Raw genomic sequence first — 24,558 nt, forward strand, 5'->3', positions numbered from 1 at the left:
GGATGTCGCAGGTCAGACAACAGCTATATTCAGCAAAGATCGTCGCTATTGGAGCATCCAGTTTGTGTGTGTGTGAGTGTGTGTGTGTGTGTGTGTGTGTGAGAGAGAGAGAGAGAGGGGGGTTGTATTTGATGCTTGCCGGGTCTTTTTCTTTGCTAACCGACCGTGATTCCCAAAAAGGCTAAAATGATTCCTTAAGGGAAAGATAGAATCAATGCGTCCTATCAGTTAATTAGGCAGTGTGTGGGTGTGGCTGTGGCTGGCCGACACTTGACATAAACATTGATCCATGACAAAAAAATAGATCTTAATTTATGTATAACTGCTATAAAACTCCATTTTTGTTGAGGGGGTGGAGAGAGAGGTCTCTAAATTTAACATTAACTTTATAGTTCAGTAGTTTATACTTTTAGAGAATTGAGAATAACGCGGTATACCTTAATTAAATTAAAACAAAAATGACCATTTAAAAACTTGGGGAACATATTTTAAGGGGGACAAAATAACGAATTCTCCGTTTTCCGGAAGTGACGTCATTTGGTAAAAAAAAATGTCTTCTTTCGTCGATAATCCTGATGAAGAATTTTGTACGTAAAATTTTATGGCATATTCCTACTTATATTACACATGAAACATTTATGTTTTTACTCTAATTGAACGTTGTTCAGTTTTGTATATACATTAAATTGTAGAGAAGGCAAATTCGTTGTACAAAAATGATCGCTTTTAAGTTGCTTGTTTTGTTTCGTTTTTTCTTTCAAACCTCGTTCGTTTTCTCTTTAAATGAATAAGAAATGTTTTTGACGAGTGGGGGGGAAAATAGTTGTAAAACTATCGGTGATTTTTGTATGAAAATTTATTTTGACCTTTGTTTGGTTAATAATTTGGCACTCTTGCAGAATTTGACCCGGATCCTCGGGATTTTCCGTCAATTATTGTTACGGCTCGAATCATAGCCAGAAATTGACGGTTTTTTAAATACTTCCAAATCTCCTTCAAAAAGTTTTAATCCTGACTGATTACCTAAAATAAAGAAAAACAAATTTCGGTACTTGTACAGTTTAATCAAGACTTAAAAAATAAAAATTTCGAAAAAAGTTTATCCATTTTGGAATGAAGTTCTCCTAAAAAAAATTTCACTTAATTTCATCAAGTAGTTTTTTGTTGTGTGTGTGTGTTTTTTTTTTTTTTTTTTTTTTTTTTTTTTTTTTTTTTACAGCGAAAAAGGAAGAAAAACTAGTATTAAAAATGGGGAGGGTATGTCGGCGCTTTAAATTGAGTTATCTCCCCTTGGCGTGTTAAAAAATTCAAAGATGGCTGACTTCAATATGCTCTCATAAAAACGTGTTTTTCCGCTCAAAAAAACAAAACAAAACTCAATCAAATTAAGTGAATTTTTTTTTTTTTTTTTTTTTTCGGATATCTTGAATCCGAAACGGATACATACAATATAATCTTTTTTCGATATTTTCATTTTTTAAGTTACTTGATTAAACTGTACAAGTACCCAAATTTCTTATTTTTTAATTTTTTATTTTCGTTTTAAAAAAAATTAAAATGACGGTTTAAATACTTCCAAATCTCCTTCAAAAAAGTTTCGTTATTTTCGTTATTTAACAAGTTTATTTAATTTTTATTTTTGATTAATTACCATCGTTTTAAACAAGTTTATTTAATTTTTTTGTTGTTAACATCGTTATATCGTAACAGTTTACTTTTGTTTTGTGTAATACGTTAATTAATAAGTTTATTTTTTTACTTAACATTGTTATATTTTAAGTTTGTTGATTAACTTCGCTAACTTGTTTCCTTTTCGTAAACTGCTTCAGCAATTTCCGGAACTCGGCTGCAGTAATCGTGTAATCATTTTTTTTTTTTCATTTAACATTCTTTCATTGTTCTACTGTCAAATCACGAATTATCAAAGTTTTAAAACATAAAATAAAAAATATTTAATTAATATTTAATAAAAAATATTAAAAAAATTATTTAAATATTTTTATTTTCTTTTATTACGCACATGAAAATGCGAGACCAAAATCGTGTTTACATTAGCGACGCCTTAAAGCAACGTTTCTATGTAGTGATCATTTTGAAGGCGTAAACACACTTGTGCTTAAAAAAATCTCGTAAAAAATCAACTTAGTGAGATATTCATGAAATTTTTCGATATGTATTTAATTTAAAATTATATTTAAATGTATTATTCTCATTTTATTAATTTTATATATTACTAGCGGGGGGGGGGGTACGCGGCATTGCTCGGGTGTGTGGTAGTAGCAGGGGGGGGGTCAAAACAAAAGCAGGCAACACGGGTGGAAAGAGGTGTTAAAAAAAAAGGTGGTAGCTGGCAGGCAGGCTCGAATCCGTAATGCGAAGGAGGAAAAGAAGGTGAAAAAAAAAACTTAATGTCTTAGCTGATGCATCCATCATGAAACCGGAAGTCACAAGCATTTGAATTAAGGGTAGTCAATCGAGAGGAGACGATGATTTGTAAAAATGTTGTCAAAACGACCCTTCTTGTAGAAAACTGGCCGGCTGAGGGTGAAGGAATTAATATTTTGGGCCAATTTTCAATATTTGTCGTCCAAGAAGAGACTGAGCTTATAAACGATACTGATTTTGTTACGTTCTGACGTGTCTGTCAAAAGTTTTTGTGAGACACACACACCCACACATTTTGCTTTTTATATAATAGACTAGCGAGGGGTACCCGGCGTTGCCCGGGTGTTTGGGGGGTGTTAAAAAAAAAAAAAGTAAGTATGAGGATCGAACTCGAACCGTTGAGGCAAAGTTGTGAAAAAAAAAAGTGCAACGTTAACCATTGCCCCACCGCGACATGCTTACGGAAACACGTTTGGATTTATTTAATTACTTGGATTTAGCAGGTGCTCGTTTTAATGAGTTCAGTTTGACTGCGGGATTTCATTTACTGCTGAACGCTTTTTTCCTCGCCCCCCAAGATGTTATAGGAAAAAGACTAACCCACATGCGGCGAGCGACAAATGTTGAATATTTATCTTCCCGAAATCGAGCAAATTAAATAGACAGGCGAGCTTCGTTGTTAACTGTGAGATATTACGATTTATATATGATATAAAAAGTTTTAAAAAGTTGTGAAGCGACCGACCGCTTCTCTGAAAAAAGCCTTTTGTAGACATACAGAAAAAGCGAACACACATACATACATACATACATACATACATTTTCGCTTTTATATTTATAGAAGATCAGCGTTGCCTGGGTGTGTCGAGATGGTGTAGTAAGGAACCCAGAAAAAAAAAAAAATGGTATTAGCGGAGGGGGGGGGGGTTAACAAAACAACAGTAGGTAGCCCGGATGGAGAGAGGTGTAAAAAAAAAAAAAAAAAAAAAAAAAAATGTTAGTAGGCGGGCAGGCTCGAACCCGTAATGCAAAGGAGGAAAAGAAGGTGTAAAAAGAAACATAACGTCTTACCCGATGTGTCCATGGCAAAACCGGAAGTTGTGAGCGTTAAAATTAAGGCTAATCGGTCCAACGGAGATGATGACTTGCAAAAATGGTGCCGAGAAAAACGACCTCCGTCTTGTAAAAAACTGCCCAGTTGAGAGTGAAGGAATTAATGTTTTTGGACAATTTTTTGATATTTGTCGTCAGACGCTGAGCTTCAAAATGATACCGATCTCATCAGGATTTGGCGTTGTTTTTTTTACATTAACAGCAACTCAACATTCACCCTTAAATTGACGACTTTTAGAGGTTTTTCGGGTATGCTGAAAACGAATATCACATTTAAATTTGGAGCAATTTCTCTGGATATTAAGACTTTTATTATCCAATGTAATCTATTATGTTTTCACTGACAGCCATGTTTTTGCCCAACTGAACAGGTAATAATGCACATGCGTGTTACAAAACACCCCCTCCTCCCTATGTTAAGATAGGATTCATGAAGTAATACATTCGGAAAAAAAAAGTTTTACTATCCAGAAAACTACTTGTCTGCCCCAAATTTGAATGTGGTATTCGTTTTCAATAGATCTGAAAAATCTGTGAAAGTCGTCATTTTAAAGGTGAGTGTTTAGTTGCCGTTAAAGTAAAAAATTGCCATAAAAATACATTAACAAAAATGTCTCACAAGGCCAAAATGCATGGTGAAAAGGTTGGTTATCACTAACAATTTCTAACTATTCTAACTTAGTTTTACTCACCACCATCATTCATCAAAATAGTACAATTGACCTTTTTCATCGATCACCAAAAAAATTTAATGCCATGAAAAATAAGTGTATAATATGCAACACGCAATAAAATGTTTATCTATAAAATAAAAATATTAAGATAATTACACAGATTATGTACTATTTTTAGATAAGATTTTCAAGTTAAATTCTATTTTTACAGTATCTTTTGTTTATTAAATTGTCAGGTGAAATAACCCTCTCCCCTTATAAGAACAAACATCTAAATAATAGCATTATTATTTCAGTACGGTCCGTATTCTGCATAAGTACCAATATGCAAATATTTACAATGAAAAAAAAGTTAATACCCCCCCTCCCCCCCCCCCCAAATCACACATTTAGATTTTTAGATTTTACCATGTTATGTCTTTAGATCAATTAGTATTTAGGGAAACATGCCAGGTGAAATAAACCCCTTCCCCTCCTCATGTTAAGAATGGGTATCTAAATAATGTTATTATTTCACCAAGGTCTGTATTCTGCATAAATGTGCATATTTAAACAACGAAAAAAGTTAGTAAAATCCCCCCCTCCTTCTCCATAATACATTTCGATTTTACCATTTTATTTCTTTAGATCAATTGGTATTTAGAGAAACGTGCCACACAATAAAGAAAATGCAAGATGCTGATTGGATAACCTGACAAATCACCATGGCAACCGAACATTATTTTTTGTTTACTTTATTTGCTGTTAATGTCTCTTCACCAGTTTTAGGATATTACTTTAGGTGTTTTGTAATGAGATGAGCCAAATTCAGAGAAATACTTTCAGTGAAAAATATTTTTGTGTGTTTAGATGTGAGAAAAACAAGAGACATGTTATACGGCAAACAAAATAAAATAATGAGTTTAAAAGGCATTTATTCACAAGAGATATCTTATATATGTTTAAACTGGAAATTTATAGCAATAGTAAAAACATAGAATGTTTGTGAATATCATGCAAAAACAAGGGGGAAATTCATTAGTGGAGCTATATCAAAGAAGTCTGAATTAACCCACCAAGAACAGTGCGTCACAGGGGTCAGGAAACGGCAACCAAAACCTTTCCGCTCGTCCATACAAACTGCATCCCACCAAAACTTATTGATAAGAGTCGATGTTCATTTGATGGTTAAGTCCAAAAATTTAGTACACAAAGTTAAGACGCCGGAAGTGGACTCTGTTTACCTAAATATGGAATGGAAGTCACTAAACATGAAACAAAATACGAAACCACATGGAAATAATTTATTTCAAAAACATATTTTAGTTTTAACACTTCTTGTGGAATTCGAGTGAGTGCCATTGTTATGGGGCGATAACTACAATTTCTTCTTGGCCAAAGAAATAACAAACAAGATTTCTGTTTCCAAACACAAAAACATTTGAAAATCAAAACATTTATTGTATAAAAATGTATCAAAATATAATTGTAAAAACATTTATTGGAGAGTCTGCATAAGGAAATATAATTTTAATAAAACAATTTTTTAATTAAAGCGACATTGGATTTTTATAAAAAAAAAAATAATTTTCGAACCAATGTATCATTTAAATGAAATCGAAAAACGCCATCTGGCGACAGTTTACTGAAACACACCAAAAAGCATGGCGCTCGCACGAATACTGCAGAAGTGCCTATAAAACAATAATAAAAAAAAAAATATACTTCAGTTTCGTAATTCAATTGAAGGTAGCCATCTTGTTTTATGATACAATATTTGACAAAATTATGTGATAAAATTTGTGAAATCCATTTTATATAAGAATTAAAAAAATATATATTAAAAAAAACTTTATTTATAGAAACGTAAAACATTTTTTTAATTATCACCGTATGAATATATTTTAAACATTAAAAAAAAATATTTATAGAAATGTAAAAAATAAAGTTTTATTATCTTTTTATTGTTTTATGATAAAACAAGAAGTTTTCTATCTGGTTTTGTATTTCGTTTCATGTTTACTGACTTCCATTCCATATTTAGCTAAACCAAGTCTACTTCCGGCATCTTAACTTTATGTACTGAATTTTTGGATTTATCCCATTTGATTTTGTATTAGGAGGGCAGTTCAGTGAGGAAGTTTAGAGTATTTCATCAAATAAGTTTGGTTTTGATTAAACAGGCGAGAATAGAACAACTCAAACAGTCAATATATGTGTGTTGTGCTTTGTAACAGAGAGTCGCTGAGAGTGCCGGTTGGTAGATTTTTGCTCAACTGGTTTATTAAAGAAAAATCTGGGTTTTTAAGGGCTCGAAGTGACTCCCTGAAAGACCATCTATAAATATAAAAGCAAAAATGTATGTATGTATGTGTGTTCGCTTTTTCTGTGTGTCTACAAAAAGCTTCTTTCAGAGAAGCGGTCGGTCGGTTCACAACCTTTTAAAACTTTTTATATCACATATAAATCGTAATATCTCACAGTTAACAACGAAGCTCGCCTGTCTATTTAATTTGCTCGATTTCGGGAAGATAAATATTCAATATTTGTCGCTCGCCGCATGTGGGTTAGTCTTTTTCCTATAACATCTTAGGGGCGAGGAAAAAAGCGTTCAGCAGTAAATGAAATCCCGCAGTCAAACTTGACCTCATTAACTCATTAAAACGAGTACCTGCTAAATCCAAGTAATTAAATAAATTCAAGCGTATTTCCGTAAGCATGTCACGGTGGGGCAATGGTTAACGTTGCACTTTTTTTTTTTTTCACAACTTTGCCTCAACTGTTTGGGTTCAATCCTCGTACTTACTTTTTTTTTTTAACCCCCCCCCCCCACACACACCTCCAAACCCCCGAGCAACGCCGGGTAGCCCTCGCTAGTATTGAATAAATCCAGAAAGTTTCCAAAGTATAATTATTTGTTTTTATTCAGGATAGTATATGCGCAGATGATGTGTATACAGACGAGTTTCCTCATGATTTTGAACGCGGAGGTGTAAACAGAAACTGTTACATCCGTATCTTCTTTTTGTTACGCATTTATGTATCTTTATTTTTGAATAAAGTATTAAAGAATTAAGATAAAGATCATCTGGTATAACTGCCATTAAAACAATGAGTTGGATTTGGAATAGAAACCGTCTCTTTTTTTTCTTTGACAAGCAGCAAAATCGCGCCCCTTCATTGTTGAGATTCCCAGATGATGAAAAGCCTTCTACTCCAATAGTTTCTTCCCTTGAACTTCTACGCTTTGGAATTTCTTCCTTGTTCTTTGACTGCACTAACTTGCAGAGTTTGTAATGTAATCTGAATAGACATCTCGCTGCTCAACTCCCCACTGTCCCCTGTTAGACATGATCCCAAATAGTTGCTCCTTATGTTCCAAGTGGCAATATATCTGGTTTGGGATTGAGGCAGTAAAAAAATATATATAGAAATAAATCACTTCTGCACAAGTTTTTTTCACTCCTATGTGCTAAAAAGTTTTTTTTTCACACACACGATTGCTTAAATGATTGAAATATTTCTAACAAAGCATTGTACTATGAAAAATATGAACACGATTTTTTTACGCATAGTGAGTGTTGGTGTGATGTAGAGGGGACGCATGTATGCAAATGCATGCAAAATGACGTCACCGTAAAGATAAAGAAAAAGACTATAAAAAAAGAATGTGTGCAACAGACAGAAGAGAACTTTGAGAGTACACGCATCAGAGAAGCCAATCACATTAGAGACGTGAGTGATGTCACACCCGTAATGAGAATGAGGAAATAAATGTTGTTGTTACAAAAAAAAAAAAAAAGGATTTGTTATTACTTGTCCTATATTTCTTATAACGTACTCTGCTACAACGTGTTGGGTGTACGTGTGTAAACATGTAATGTTACAATGGCTGTAGTTTACAGAACTTCGTCCAGGCTGTTTTAACTCGTGATTTTAATGGCCCATTCACAGCGTCCAGAATCTGATAGCTTGTAAAACTTGTAACAGCATTCAATCAGATTAGGTTGGTTTCAAATAAGTTCACCATGTCCCACATCAAGGCGGTTCACTACATCAATCAACAACTGAGTTTTCAGCATACATCAGTCATTCTGGTTCCACTCTCACATGCCAAAAACATGGGGTCAGGGATTTGGGGTAAATGTTCATTCAGACGATCAAGGTTAAATTATTTAAACCAAATTTAAATAAGTTTTAAGTATTTCTTGATTTAATTAAAGCATTATAATGTTTAACCTTTAATTTTTTTTTTTTTTTTTTTACAGTTGAGCTTTGGTGGAAGTATGCACTGTATGGGGTGCTATTCAAGTGAATTGTATTAAAATATGAATTTAAATTTATTGAGTGTTCCTCATGATTCCCCCCCCCCAAACTTCAGATATTAAATGTCTCAAATGCTTGGATATCTTTTCCGTTTTTTTTTCTTTTTTAATTGAATTGTTTTTTTTGTTTGTTTCTCTTTTTAGATGTGCTAGATTCATACTCGGTGGACGATATGGATGAGAATGATTCAATTATCCGCATCCAATGGAAGGAAGGTGGCATAAAATGTCCCATTTCACAGTGTAACATTTTCTGCACGAGCAGGCAATCGTTTACTTCCCATTGGGAAGAAATCCATCGCCAATGGTACAACTACCAAATGTGTCCGAAATGTGGCCATCAGTTGCGACGGTTTATTGAATTACAAGAACACATGCGCAGACGGCATGGCTTTTTGGAAAAGGATTTTTCTGCTGTCCTCTCTTCGGTAAAAATCATCCGTAAAATGAACCTTAAGTATATTAATCCTGGCCAATATCGACCGCCAATCATTCCAAACAATTCTGACAATCACAGTTCTATGATTAAATTGCTACAGAGTTCGAATTCGAGTTCAAGCAGCAGCAACAATAGCAAATCAACTAGACTAAAAGATTCTGATTCGCAAAAAAAGTCCCAAAGTAGTTCTTTATCGTCCAAAAGGAAATCCAGCTCTTCTTCGTCCACGCATGCGACCGCCGTGATCAAACCAAAGGTACAGAAAAAAGATGAGGATGACAATAACAAAGAACCTGCGTCCAGCTCAAAATTCCCCACCTGGACTGTGCCTGAGATACCCAGCAACAGGCAAGTACTTGTCGACTACGTCAAATGGGCCGATTCGGTTATTTGTCAAGTCGGCAATGCGCGGCTTGAAGCGAAACGCCGCCTCGATGCCCTTGATACGGATAGTGAATTGCAGAAAGAACGGAAACTTAGGAAAAAACTTGAGAAAGAACTTGAAGCTACAAAGGCTGAACTTGAAGCACTGAGACATCTGAATGAATACACCTCATTCGGAGTGTCTTGAATTTACATCAGTACATGAATCCATGTGTGTAATTCTGTAATGTCTGTGAAGAGAAGATTACTGTTCATTTTTCACATAATAAATGTAAGGCTTTGGTGCTTGTTTACATTGGTGATCTGGCTATGTTTTACGACGGACAGAAAAACAAGTATACAACAAATAAATATTATCAAAGGCAAGATAAGTTACTCTTTTATCTAGCTGAATATGGTTTTTGTGTTTTTACTTATTTTAAAGTGTTTATCTACTATGACACTATCGTTCGCCGAGGAGTTACTTGGTTGAGGAAACCAGCTCCCCGATGTTAGACATGCTATCAAACGATAGGCACATGGAAACATCAACGGATGGTTATGCCGTCGACTATAACAAGCTGGCATGGGTCGCTTCTTGAGTCCTCATTGCATGCAGGCAGTGTTTCCATTGTCGGCATTAAATGGCAAGAACTGCATGCTGAAATTTAATGCTTGTACAAAAATAGCGAACAAATGCAGTTTTATAAAAATATAAAATTTATTTTACATTTAACAATGGAGGAGCATATTTAGTTATCAACTCATGCGTGCGGCAAAAAACTGCTATATGTGTCTGTCGTGCACAGCATCCAAGTTCCAACTGTCTTCAAACAATACAATTATCATTCAATTCTCTCTTTCTTCATTGAAAGAGAAAGGGATTGAAAAAGAGAAAGAAAGAGAGAAACAGAAAATGAGTGAAAGAGAGATACTCATACATAATGTGTGAATATTGCTTTGTTTTTGTATACCTCGATGACGAGTTCTTTTGGGTTTGATATTTTGAATTCTAGGATCACAAATCGTTTTGACTTAGTTGAATTTTATAAGCACCTATCATTCTTGGCTCGAGTCATACCAGATTGATATATTCTAACATTTTCAAAATCACAAAGCACTTGCATGACACTTTTTTACTTCCCCACAAGTACAGAACAAGTTAGGTATAAGGGTTATTAATGTAGAAGCCCCCAGTCCTCCCAAAATGGGAGCTATATCACTGTGCCACACTACAATAGTACCTCAGTGCTCGACCATAATTCGTTACAAAGGCTTTTCAAACACCGATATGTTCGACAACCGAAATGATATTTCCCTTTTTAAATTACCTGAAATAGAATTAATTGGTTCCAGGGTTTGAAAGTCTCTTTTTATCTGCAAACTTTGATGATTTTATGTATTTAATAACATAGATTTTATATACTTGATAAGACAGAAAATCATCAACAAACATATTACGATGATTGCAATAATATACTGTATACCTGCAGTAAGAGAATAAAATAGAATTCCAATTGAACTGTTTTTATTTTTTACCTTTCAATGATCAGCTGATGGTGCAAGTGGATGGATGAAGCGGCAAGGAACGATAGGGATGTTACTGCTTGGAAGGGGAATCTGCTTCCATCAAAACAGAAGGCAATTATAATCTGGGGTTGTCTCTTTGGTAATCTTGGATGAAAATGATTCTTGAACAGGGTATTCTTTACGGTTTTTTTCTGGTGCCATCCCGGAGTATGTCATATCAAATCCCTGGTCTTTACTAATTTTCTACTTGACTTACACATGTCCTGGTCCTCTATCATCCCATGCTAAAAGGGGTTGACTAATCAAATTGTAAGGTTTTGTTGCCATGTTGGTGTGCTAAAAATAATTGGGACACTGTCTAGACACTCAAACAGGTTGTCATGACGCCGTTCTAAAAGTAACTCATCGTAAAAGTTCAGACTCATGTTATGACGTCGTTGGGGTGGGAGGTTGTTACACTATGCTTATAAAATATCACACACCAAACCGCTCATCTGATCTGATCTGTATGAATCCGTATGAGGAACAGCCTTGTTTGTTTACATTCAAAGCCGACGGTTTGAACTCCTAAAATTTTGTTTGACTACCAAGGCAAGCAAATCTCCGACTTTTGTTTCGAACATCGAATTGTTTGACCACTTGTACTTCAAAACAAAAAAAAGGTGCCAAGTTGCTAAGTTTGAACGATTACAACATAGCAGAAATGAGGAGGCCATCTTGGGATACTGAATAATCACTTAAAACTAGAAAATGAAACAAAATACTGATAGAAATCCACCCATAAGTGTCACGATGACATTTATTTCTATCAGCATTTTGTTTTAAGTGATTATCAAGACTCCAAAGACAGCATCCTCATTTTTTGGCATCTTGTGACCATTCTAGCTTAGCAACTCTGCACTATTTGTGTTTCAAAGAAGTAGATAAAATGAGTTAAAACACTAAAAACTTATCCAGGTAGGTAGAAGAGTAACATCTTGCCTTTGGTAATATTTATTTGTTATATATTTGTTTCTTTGCCGCTTTTTTTGTTCTGCTGATCATTGTAAAACATATCCTGTAATCTTTTAAACCAATGTACAAAGGTTTTGAGTTTTTTTTTTTCTTCTTTTTTTTTTTTTTTTTTTTTTGAGGCTTTAAGGGAGGGATTGAAGTTTCTAAAGTAAGAAAAAAATCTGGGTGTTTTTATAAAGGTTTTCATACGATGAATGAATTATTACAAAGAATTTAAAAGGCAAACATTCTCACTTGGACCTAAAAAAAAATTGTATCATTTTGTTTTTATTTTTTAAATGTAACTGACTCATATCCTGAGTAATTGAGTTCTTTTTTTTTTTAACTGACTTCAAAATTAAACATCAGAGTAAAATAAAAACCTTTTTCTTGTCTAGAATTCTCCTATATTAAAAAACAAAAATAAAAAAGTTTGTATAGTATATGTTCTTGTAACAAAACAAAAATATCATATTCCAAAAATCTCGTAAATTGATCAGGTAGTTTTATTTTTTTAAAGAAAATAATTTTGAAGCGATTATTGGGAATTTGTAAGGATTACAATATAAATCTTGCAAGTTTTGAATTGTTTTTGAGTTATCTCCCTCGTTTCGATTTTATATTTGTTTTCTAAATGGCAGGTGAGATGTTCACTTTTCGGATACTCATAAAATTTTATTTTATGATTTAAAAATAAAACTACTTGATCAATTTACATGATTTTTGGAATATGATATTTTCGTTTCACCACAGGTACATACATCATACAGATTTTTCTTTATTTTTGTCTTTAAATATAAGGGGGGATACTGGACAACAACCAAAACTTCTTCTCCAGACACCTTTCTCTTGAATGTTTTTTTTTAATTTTTATAAACGTTTGATATATAGAATGAATGTTTATAAGGAATAAACATTTCTGGGAGTTCTTATAAAAAATTAAAAGAATACCTGTCGCAGGATGGATAAAATGAACTACCTCAACAGAGCAGTTTTGTACCACTGTTATGTTCCTCTTACAAAGATTAAAACAAGATATATAAGACTACTAAACCTTATCTTTAGAATCCTTATTCTAATTTTAATCAAAATCCATTACATTTTTTATTTGTGAACATGTCTAAAATTTAAAGCTTAACCTTAAGGGTTCTTAAGAATAAACTGAAATTCAAACAATCTTACGCAAGTAGTATCTCATAACTATTGAGTACTCTATCTCTTTGACAGAATGGTCATTACTGACCAGCCGTGACGCTATTAATGAATCGTTGCTATTGACTCCGGTTTTGCACTATTCTGAGCAATTCAGCCATGCTAATGTCCGCGATGTCCTTAACATTGTCTGACATTCTTGTTTTTGGTCTTTTGCCAGAGGTTGTACCAAAGAGCAGATCTTTTGTTAAGCCGTCTGTTTTGTTCACATGTCCTAAAAATCACAATTTCCTGTCATTGATATTGTCCAGCAGTTTTCAGCATGGTCCAATCTTTTCCAGAACCCATTCATTTGTACATTTATCCACTCAGCTTACATAAAGAAGTCTCCGGTAGCACCACAATTTAAAAGCAGCAATTTTCCTCTTTTCAACTTTCTTCAAGACCCAACATTCTGCTCCATATGTTGCTATTGAGAATACCAAAGCTTGCAGGAGTTGTTTCTTTGTGCGTTGTGAAATGAACTGTCTTTCCAGATATTGGTTAGCACAATCATTGCTGTCTTTGCCATTGTAATACGTTGTCTTACTTTTTTGGTGTCGTCATCTACTTTGTTTGTGAAAATTGCACCCAGATAGTTGAAATCTTGTACATTTTCAACATTTTGATTGTCCACAATTAGGTTTTTATCATTTGGTACTTGTGTTACTTTCAATACCTTTTGTTTTGCTGACGTTGAGGAAGAGTACTGCTGCTTTGCTGGCAACTTTTACCTTTTGGTTAACTTTTATTGTTCCTGTATACATGTTGCTATCAGAACTACATCGTCAACATACCTCAGTTTGTTAATTATTCTTCCACCAATTTTGATTCCTGCTGGGTGATGTTTGAGTGCTTTTTGCATTTTTTGTTTGACATATATATATTAAAAAGGTGGGGGTGACAATACGCATCCTTGCCTAACACCCTGGCCAATTTAAAAAAAAAAAGTGTCAATCTGTGAGTTGTTCTTATTGGTGCTTTCTGGGAGATATATAGGTTTCTGATGAGATCAATTATGTGTATATCTGCCATCACATTTCAGAGGATTTCTTTTACCACTGTGTCAGAAGCTTTTCTATAATCAATGAAATAGAGACGAACATCTGTTTCTACCTCCCTGTTCTTCTTAAGTATCATTCTTTAGGTTGTGTATTTGGTCTCTAGTTCCTTTCCCTGGTCTGAAACCAGCATGTTCCTCTGCTATTTCTGCATTCAACTTGCACTTAACATGGAGTACATGCAATGCAAATCTGAAATATTATGTTTCTGAATTTTTTATATGAGAATTGTTTTGAATTGAAAGCCATATTTAATTTCAGAAAAGTTTCCAATGGGTAACTAATCTGTATAAGTCCTGGAGATGAAAAAGAGTTTTCACTGGGTAGCTGATCTGTATAAGTCTTGAACTTTAAAAGTTTGCAGACAAAGAACAAAGATCTTTCTCGTGTGATAATAAATAATAAAAAATTATGTGCGAGAATTTTAAAGGATCCAATATTTTAATGGAACGACTCTGATTGGTGGTTGTTAGCAGAAACATGACTCCATTTGATTGGTTAGTTCCTATCACCTGTGTTTATAAGTAGAACATTCCAATTTTCCTTAATCATGCCCTTCAATTATATAAATCTTGCAACAGATTGATTTTGGATAACTGTTCTCATCTTCAGCGCTATTCTTGCAGTGTTCCAGCCAACGTAACTTCTGATATTTGTCATGTATATTTTTGTCAAACTTGGGAATCTTCATTTATTTAATCCATGGGAATAACCTGCTCAAGTTCGACAAAAAGGTTCCCCAATTCAACAAGACACACCTGAAGAAGGTTGGATGCTACATTGGCCGAAACGTGAAAAATGGCACTCAAGATTAGAAAAGTAGTTTTAAGAATCCAAATAATACAACTCTGATATATTTGGAGTTTGTGCCAATATTATGCCGCTGAAAAAACTCTAACACACTCCAAATAAAGTGAAATTTGCAAAATATTTATTAATTGATGTATAATACTTATTGTTGGAATTTCACAAAAATTGGAGGTATCTGAAGTTTTACAAAGTACTTCCATCTCCTTTTTATTTTTTTCTATAAAAGTAAATCTATCTAAATATAGCTCAATTTCAGGCCCCTCACACCTAGCAGCTGTGTTCCAAAATTCATAATGACCAGTTAATTAGTTTAGGAGTGAATCAGGTGTTTATTCAGATTGGCACTTATGGCGATAAACAAAAATGAAAAAAACTTTTAGCGTGTACCTACTTGTCACGGAATGAAGATGGTATATTTCAAAAATCAAAAATTTGATCAAGTATTTTTCTTTTACTTTTTTGAAAAAACAAATTTGCCGTTTTTTACTGATAAGTGAAGGTTTGTTTTTAACTTATATAAAATGACCCTTCTAAAATAATGTTTTTATAATTTGAAAATTTTATGTTCTGAAAAATAAATAAAAAAACATGTTTATAAATTATTGTTCAGTTTTCAATCGTACGTTTCTGACATTATCTAAAAACAAAACAAAAAAAGAAATTTGAAATGAAAGTCAGTTGTCTGCCCTTGATTTCTTCATGGACACTGCTTTTTGCCCCGCATTGGCATGGAATAAAATTTTATTTTCTCGAATTAAAAAAAACAAAAAAACTACTTGATCAAATTATGTAATTTTTTTAATATTTCATCTTTGTTCCGTGACTGATATGTACATCGAAAAGACTTTTTTGTATTTTCTTTACTTTTAATTGCCGCCATAAGTGCCAATCTTAATGAGCACAGTGTATCCTGTACATACAAATATTAAACGCATAAAGATACGTAACTTTATAAAGATAAATGTGTGTGTGTGGAACGGACACTTTCTAAAGAGCAGAAAACTGGAAATGTTATAGGCTTTATGAAAAGTAAAAAAAGGTAAGTTTTTTTTATTCACTCCTAACAAGTTGTATTACCACTTGGAATGTTAGGGGCTACTATTTGGAACAAAGTCTAACAAGGGACTATGTAAGGAGATGAGCGAGATGTGTGTTCACAGTACATTTAAATTTCTGCAGATTAGTACAGCCAGGGAAGCAAGAAACAGAAAATTTCAAAATCTAGCAGTCCAAAGAAAAAAGTTATTGGAAAAAAAGGCTTTCCAACATCTGGAGATCTCTACAGTGAAGGAGTGGGATTTTGCTGCTTGTCAGGAGTGTGTACATCGAAGGCGCGCAAGTGCTATCAGTTCATAAAAGCACATTCCATCAAATTATTATAAAACAGACAGGGATGCAATATTGTGTCGATGGAACAGAGGTTCGAGCAGGCAGTGCAGGACCTATTAAATTTGAGGCTTTTTTATTTTAATTTTTTTTTTTTTTTTAGACTTTGTCTTTGTTTTTATGAAACCTACAAAAATTACTTCATGTTGGTTCTAAAGATTTTATGACTGCACGAAGTTAGCAACATCTTTCTGGTGTGAAAGAGGCTGAAAGGAATGAGAAGAGATCATCCTGCGACTTCGATTTTGTACTTGTTAAGAGTGCCCCAAACTGAACCTCCTCAGATATGTGTTGGGTGAAGAACCTATTGGAAGGCGGTTGAGAGACAAATTTCATAGTTTTAATCAGGTGGGGATCATCTACAGAGATCTTTGAAGTCATATACAATGAGGCAACACTTATTGCATTATTAATGTTTTAATTTTTGTTTGAAAGTATAATAGAAAACTGAACCCCTCTCTAAAAATAAAAACATTTTCTTTTGATAAAATGCCTGACTACATTAGTTTTATTTACATATTTTCTTCTTTTTAATTCAAAACAAAAGAAAACTCCAATTCTCTATTCGGGCGCTGAATAATATTTTTAAATTATTTTCTTTTTAATCAGCTACCATATATTTCAGCGTATAAGACGACCTTTAAAGTTAAAAAATCATCTTTAAAATCTAATATTTCATAAGATACCGAGTGTTTCAATCTTTAGCCTAAGCTAGATATTACCACTTATCGTGGCCTCTTGGTCTTGATAAGTGGTGATACCTATGTAAAAAAAAAAAAAAAAATTAAAAGAAAAGAAAAAAAAAACCTAAACAAACATGGTTTCGTGATTTAGCAGTCATTTTATACAACCAATATATAAATTTATTAAAATTTGCTCCAGTTTTGTACCTTGTCTTATCTGGCCGTCGCCTTATACGCTGAAATATAGGGTATGTATTTCCAGCAAATAAAACACATCAGTATAAAAAAAAATAAAAAGAAATTGGTAATAAATAATTTTGAATTCAACTGACTTTGGGTTAGAAAAGAAACCGGGGAAAATAGTTTTTTCACATTTTTTGTTTTTTCTTGACAAGAGGTATGGTTAACAACCTGATAATTATGTTGTTAAAAAAAAAAAAAAAATGAACAAATAGAAAAAAGTATTTGTATGAAAACTATTTGTCTTAAACTCCTTAAAACAAATGTATACTCACATTCCAGAATAAAGCATTTGATTACAATGTTAAAATGAAAATTACTGTTATTTTTTTTTTTTTTTTTTACACAGTGATCACCACTTATCAAGGCCCGGAAGCCACTAAGGGATAAGGGTTATTGCAAGTACATTACGTTAGTGTGGAGATTTAATGAAGTGTTTACTTAAGGGGGCGGTTCATTAGGAATTTGTTAACATTGGACTTGAACACATCCATGTTGTAGTCCGGTGGGAAGCAGGCAGACGGAACAGAGTTCCACAGGCGTGCAGTTCTAAGAAAGAAGCTTTGTTCATGGAATCTGGGTTTTGATTTAGCCACAGATATAGAGTGGGGGACATTTTTCACAGTGGATTCAGCTAGACGGGTGTTTTTCGTGAAAGATTGGCAAGGGGAGACCAGAGATTGGAGTTCAGACGAGCACCTGCTATGGAAATAACGATAAAACAAGGATAGGCTCGCAACGTCTCTTCTGTGGGAGAGAGGTTGCAGGGTAGAGAAAAGGGCATCCCACACTAAGCCACAAAGTCTATTTTGTACTCTGCCAAGGTAGGATAGGCTGTTTTTAGCGGATCCTGCCCAGATATGGCAACAGTATTCCATCCTTGGACGTACTTGGCTTTTATATAGATAGAGAATTGCATCAGTAGTCAGATATCTTCTGGAGCGGTAGAAGGATCTCACCATCTTTCCAGCGACCTTGGCAACAAACTTGATGTACATGTTCCATTTCGGATCAGGAGTAAAGGTCAAACCCAGAAGCTTGTCAAAACACGGGGCCTCACCCAGACGAGAGCCATCCATCACAATTGATGCCAGATGGGGATCAAAGCGTTGATGATGTAAGGATAGGAGTTTGATTTTGGATGCATTAAAGGTAACCAGCCACATCTTCCCCCACTGAACCACGCGCTCGAGATCAGAGGAGAGAGAATCAGAGAGAACTTTGTCATTTACAGCCTTTGATGTGTTGCCGTAGATGGTCGTGTCATCAGCATAGATGTCAACGAATGATTTAAGTATGTGTTTAGGGAGATCATTGATGTAGATCAGGAAGAGAGTTGGGCCCAGGATTGACCCCTGAGGGACTCCAGCATTTATATTGCAGGCCTCCGATTTTTGTCCATCTACCACTACTCTTATGAGCGGAGAGAAATGATTTAATGATTGAGAAAACATTTCCAGTTATACCATAGCTGGAAATCTTGTGAAGTAGACCCTTATGCCATACCTTGTCGAAGGCCTTTGATATGTCAAGAGCAATTGCCCTATAAAGGAAGCCTTTGTCAAGAGATTCACTAATCCTGTGGGATATAACCGTCAGCACATCTGCGGTAGATCTTGCAGAGCGGAAACCATATTGTGTGTCACTAAGAAGGTTATTCCTGCTGAGGTGGTTGACTATTTCTCTATTTAATATGGATTCCAGCAACTTACTCATAACACACAGGAGACTTATTGGTCTGTACTGAGAGGGAGATGACTTATCACCTGAATTCTTAAATACAGGGCAAACTGATGAGGTCTTCCAGGGAGTCGGAAAATACTTCTCCTTAAGGCAGCGCTTAAATAGTTTCGTAAGTATGGGAGCAAGTTCTGGTTGAAGCTTTTTTAACACTATAATTTGGATGGCATCAGGGCCAGTTGCTTTACTGGAATCTAGGTTCTTGATTAGCTTGGCGACCTCATGCACGGATATTTGTATGTTACCTAGCTTGTTCTGTGTTATAAGAGGGAATATGGGGAGTTGATGGCCTTCGTCGCATAGGGTAGAATTAGCTGCAAAGTTCTTTGCAAATAGTTTGGCCTTGTCTGACGCTGACGAGATGACCTCTGGTCTATTGATAATGGTTGGGATAGAACGCACACTTCTGTTCAGGATCCTATTTGTTATTTGCCAAAACTGGTGGGAACCAAGCCGCTGATCAGCTACCTTGGATTTAACAGATTGGACATATAGCTCTCTTGCATTTTTATTACTATTTTACAGTGGTTGCTGGCAGTCCTGAAAGCAGCTTTAGTCTCAGTGCATCTATTACGTTGGTAGCTATGGAAAAAGTGATTTCTGTGCGCAATAGCAGCAGTACATTCTGGGGAGAACCATGGCTGGCTGTTAGGTTTTTGTTGGAATTTTTTAGATGGTATGAATTGGTCTATGTCTACAATTAACCATTCGGTCAGATCTGATACTATAGAGGACACTTCCTTTTTAAACATGGAGTGCAGAGGTAAATCAGATATAAATGTACGGAAGCTATCCCAGTCAGCCATAGAGTATCGGTATACAGTACGGTGGAGGGGTACGTCTGGGGGCTTCTTACATTTCGTTTTTATGTTAACTGATACGACGGAGTGGTCGGAGGATCCTAGAGGAGAATGAACGGAACATGAACATAGCTCACGGGAAGTTGAGAGAAAAAGGTCTAAAAGGCTTGCATATTGACCGGGTGTATCGGGCACACGGGTGGGTTTGTGAACAATCTGAGTGAGGTCATAAGCAATGGCAAAATCATGACAAAACCTCCCCTCATCATCTGTCTTATTTGAATGGGTCAGTCATTCCACGTTATGGACGTTGAAGACACCACAGATGTGGATATTAGCCGAGGGATGTGAAGACAATATGTGGTCTATTTTCTCAGATATGCTCTTAAAGATATGTTATGTTTCATCCAAATGCTTAAGTTTTTGTTTTTCTATAAACCTAAAGTATTACCTTTCTGAATGTTTGAGATGATTGATTCTTCATATTATTCAAATTCTTCGGATTACTGTTCTTATTCTGAATATTATTTTCACAGCGTTTCGGCCGATATAACCTCCAACTTTCTTCAGATGTGCCTTGTTGAACTTGGGAATCTGCATGAAATATCGAACGGAACCCTTTATTTAATTCAGGTGTGGGGGGGGGGGGGGGTAGCATGCTCTGTTTCCATCAGCCATGACTGGATAGAAGTCCTAAGTAATTTGCAATTGTATTTTTGGTCGCTCACACTGAAGGTTGAACATTCGACCTTCATAAAAAGGACACTTTTATTACTAAATTTTTCCAAGTGCTCTGACCATTGAGCCACAAGTCCTTACAATTCTAGTATGAATTTATAGTAACCTTAAACCTATTTTAATTTTTTATGTAAATATTACTATTTATTACTACATATTCAATGCCTCCGTTCAGTCTCGAAAAATAAAGGATACCCCCTGTAGGGACTGCCACGCGTGAAATTGTGAGGCAAGGGTTGTGCAATCCCCAACCACACCTCTCCTGAATCGGCACTGTTTGGGTTCAGTGGCAAGGAAAAGTTCAGGATGACCAGAAACAATGCCGAGATAAGCAGAGAGCACATACAGCACCTAGAAGTCCAAAATGGTCACCCATTTAGTACTGACCAGGTTCAACATTGCTTAACTTTGGTGATCCAGCAGGAACCGGTGTGTCAACATGATTATGCTGTACTACAAATTATTACTATATATAACCATCAAATGGGCTTCATACTTAAATATGATAGCACCAATAAAGGAGACAGCGTTAAATGACTAATTCTCATCTCAAAATATTAGAAACATAATATAAATTCGATACAGATTCAAAATAATACAAAAATGGAAATGCATAAAAAAAAAAACTATGAAAAACTGGCAAGGATGACTAAACACCTCACATTCCTAAGCCAATGCCATGAGTTAAGTTCGTGTTACCAGGCTTAACGTTGAAACTACCAGTCAGCTTTAGGCAAACACAAAAAATCACAGAATGAGAAAGGTATGTGCGCGCCTGAGGCAGAATCCACAACATCCGTTGTAATAAGCATCAATTATAGACCAAAATCTCAAATGACCTCATCCACTTTCTGAAAAGTATATCACGGACTGATGACAAAATCCACATTGAAGAATACGTGTATACAGGGTGACCCCCCCCCCAAAAAAAAACGGGCCCCAACTCTAATTAGGCCCTGTTTCTTAGTGTTTTTGTCCAAATGAAATGAAACTTTGGTCATAACTAGTCTATTATATTCAAAACATCACATCAAAACACTAGCGTCTTTGGCCTTTTTTTCTCCGTTCTACAGCATATGTTCTAGATGGCTTCCATTTAGTTTTTGTTTTTTTGTTTTTTTTGGGGGGTCACCCTATATATATCATAAGAAAGAATTTAAGAACAAAAATCTAAAATCTAAGGACATAAGACCCCATGTCTGCCATTCACTAATAAGATCCATTGTCAACCAAAGTAAACATCAGCTAACTCCCTCTGAGGAATCAGTGCTAAACAAAGGTCTCAACTTTGCCACAACCATCAAGCGGATTCCATACGTAGATATGATAGATCAAAGAGAGAAGGCAGCCTTGAATAATAGACCCAAGGCACAAGATGAATTAAGGTGGGGAGTGAGACAAGCACTTGAGAATTCAAAGCCGAACCTCTCAAAGGAAGAAGTATTGGCTATCAAGTCACTACGCAGCAATGATATCATAATACTACCAGCAGACAAAGGCAATTCTACAGTGTTAATGGATAGAGCAGAATATTCCAAGAAATTGGCAGATTTAATAGGATATGGTCGCTACTGTAAAGTGAAAAAGAATTTAACTATGAAAAATGAAAGGAAGTTGTTATAGATCCTCAGTAAGAACAAGGACCTAATACCAGCTGCAAAATACTACATTATAACAAGCTATCACACCTGTACAGCCTTCCTAAGAGTCGTAAAGATGGCATTTTATTGTCAGCACCCGAGGTTCAGCATGTAGTCCATTCCTGATAAATATAATCACCCTAAACATGCAAATGTCTATTGTACATCAAGAATTCATACATAGAATACTTTGAGGAAATGGCGATAGGATCAACACCACTAAAGTCAATAATGTTGCTATGATATGTGGATGACACATTCATACTCTGACCCCATCAGGAAGATGTTCAAATATTAACCCTTTATGACCTGAGTTATGATGTAGATGCTCAAAAAATATTTGTTAATTTTAGTTCGTTAAAATAGTAATGATAATATGATTGTCTTCAAACTGGAAAAATTATGAAGTTCAATAGTTAAACTACCATTGAGAATTTTTGCATTTCATAAACTTACCCTGATTATTATCCATAGTGCTTGAAAAAGTGTTCATAGCCCTACTGATAGCTATCACTGGTCAGAGGTTTATGTCATGTATACCAAGAGCCAACTTTCACTGGACAGTACTTGAACTTTAACTCCCACCATCTATATAATGTAAAGAAAGAAACTATCCATTGCCTACAATACTGAGGAAAAGCAATATGTAGTAACAGCAATGCATATCAGGAGGAGATGGACAGTTTAAGAGAAACCCTCGGCCGAAACAACTATCCAGAGAGTATATCAGTTCCAAGAAATCTGAAGCAAACACCAAAGGACACCACCCAAAAATACATCACAGTGTGTCTACCATATATGAACGGTTGGAAAAATATTCAAAGAATATGTAATCCATATGACATCAGGACAGTATTCAAGAGCGACTCAACTCTCCAAAAACAGCTTGTGAGAGCCCCGATAGAAAAAATGACTAATAACTGTGTATATGAGGTCCCATGTAAATGTGGAAAACTATACAAAGGTGAGATATGTTGCCCACTAAAGTTGGGTATGGCTGACCATATATGGAAGGAAAAAAGAAACAATCTTTTTTTATGGGATGAAGTAAAAATTATAGACAGAGAAGAACGGTGGAAAGCAAAACGTCTCAAAGAAGCAGAGCATATGTTGGGTTACAATCAACTACTATTATAACGATGTACCAATCTGGCACCATTTATAACGTTACCGATGTGGCAGGTGTTCTTCGATCGTACCGTGTCTCGTTACAAGTTGGCTTGTTGATTGTCCTTACCCACTGTGTTTTCATGGAGGGGCGCTTTTCCTCTCGATCGAATCGTCTTTCTTCCATGTGTAGGGAGTCTCCGGGTACATCAATCATTCCGCTGGTCCTTGCGGCTTGCTGCAAAATCAAAAGTCCTCACCACAAACAAACAGAACTTCGGGTTATAACAGTAACAAACTATTTATTGCTTCCATTACTTCATAACAACTGCTGTCTCATTTGAGGCGACTGACTATAGCAGTGAAATGATGTAAGACCAGACCAGTAAAGTCACAGAGTTCCCATTAACACAGGCTAGTTCCCATCATAACCTCAGGCCCTGAAGGGCTCCCCAAATCGGGAGCGCTGGACAAGCCCAGCCGCTCGGTTTGCTGGCTACGACTCTTCTGCATTTAGAAATCCTTTTTCTAAATCCAACCCCCTTTCCCCCACCTCTCCTTAAGAGAGTGGTTACAAACACCTTTCTTTCTTTCTTTCTCTTAGAGCTTATCTCTACCAAACCTCAACCCCCACCTGCACTGAGATTTTTACTTATTACCAATTAGGCGTGATTAGTCACCCCAGGTCGAACAATGCCTGGCGGTGACCCCTACTCTAGACCCCCATTCTAAGCTGTCAGCCAAGAATCTCTGGATTTCTTCAAACCTATCAACAGGGGTTTTCAAAACAACCCTTCATGTTAACAGATATATAACAACAATGAGATAAAAACAATTAATATTTGCTTTTTCTCTTTCTGACAAAATCCCATAGACATTTCTGTTTAAACAACATCAACACAATCATCATCAACATCATTAGAATTCAGCCGTGCGAATTCCTCTGAATTCGTGTCGACTAGCAAGGTCACTCGGCATCGCCCGGTTCTCATTGGGTCACACTATGGGAACCTTCTATAATATAAATCTCACCTGTCTGTTTAAATATATGTATGTATGTTTGTATTACTGTCTAACACTTTTGACAGAGATGATGGATTTTCACGAGATCGATATCATTTTCAAGCTCAACATCTCGAATGGCAAATATCGAAAAATTGGCCAAAAACATTAATTCCTTCGCCCTCAACTGGGCAGTTTTCTACAAGGAGGAGTCGATTTTTTGCAAGCCATTTTTGCAAGTCATTGTGTCGGTTGGATCGACTTTGCCTAATTTTAACATTCCAAACTTCCGGTCGCGTCATGGAGTAGCGGTAAGATGTCAGGTTTTCTTTCACTTTCTTTTCCACTTTTGCATCATG

At 35.3% G+C, this 24,558-nt stretch overlaps 1 protein-coding gene across 1 annotated transcript; it reads left to right on the forward strand.

Annotated features, from left to right (window-relative positions):
• The first annotated feature begins 454 nt into the window (after window positions 1-454).
• Window positions 455-9,599, forward strand: LOC145278047 (uncharacterized). Its single transcript, XM_080130275.1, has 2 exons — window positions 455-587; window positions 8,621-9,599. The coding sequence occupies exons 1-2, from the start codon at window positions 551-553 to the stop codon at window positions 9,484-9,486; spliced, it is 903 nt and encodes a 300-aa protein (XP_079986401.1). The 5' UTR covers window positions 455-550; the 3' UTR covers window positions 9,487-9,599.
• Window positions 9,600-24,558: the final 14,959 nt, after the last annotated feature.

The sequence above is a fragment of the Euprymna scolopes genome, chromosome 6, assembly GCF_053919585.1.
Source record: "Euprymna scolopes isolate OS-2025 chromosome 6, ASM5391958v1, whole genome shotgun sequence".
NCBI lineage: Eukaryota > Metazoa > Mollusca > Cephalopoda > Sepiida > Sepiolidae > Euprymna > Euprymna scolopes.

Bases quoted from the DNA above. Each gene is read 5' to 3' on its own strand.
- LOC145278047 (XM_080130275.1), top strand. From the start codon at position 551: ATGTCTTCTTTCGTCGATAATCCTGATGAAGAATTTT. The intron at 588-8,620 runs GTACGTAAAATT...TTCTCTTTTTAG, and splicing joins TAATCCTGATGAAGAATTTT to ATGTGCTAGATTCATACTCG.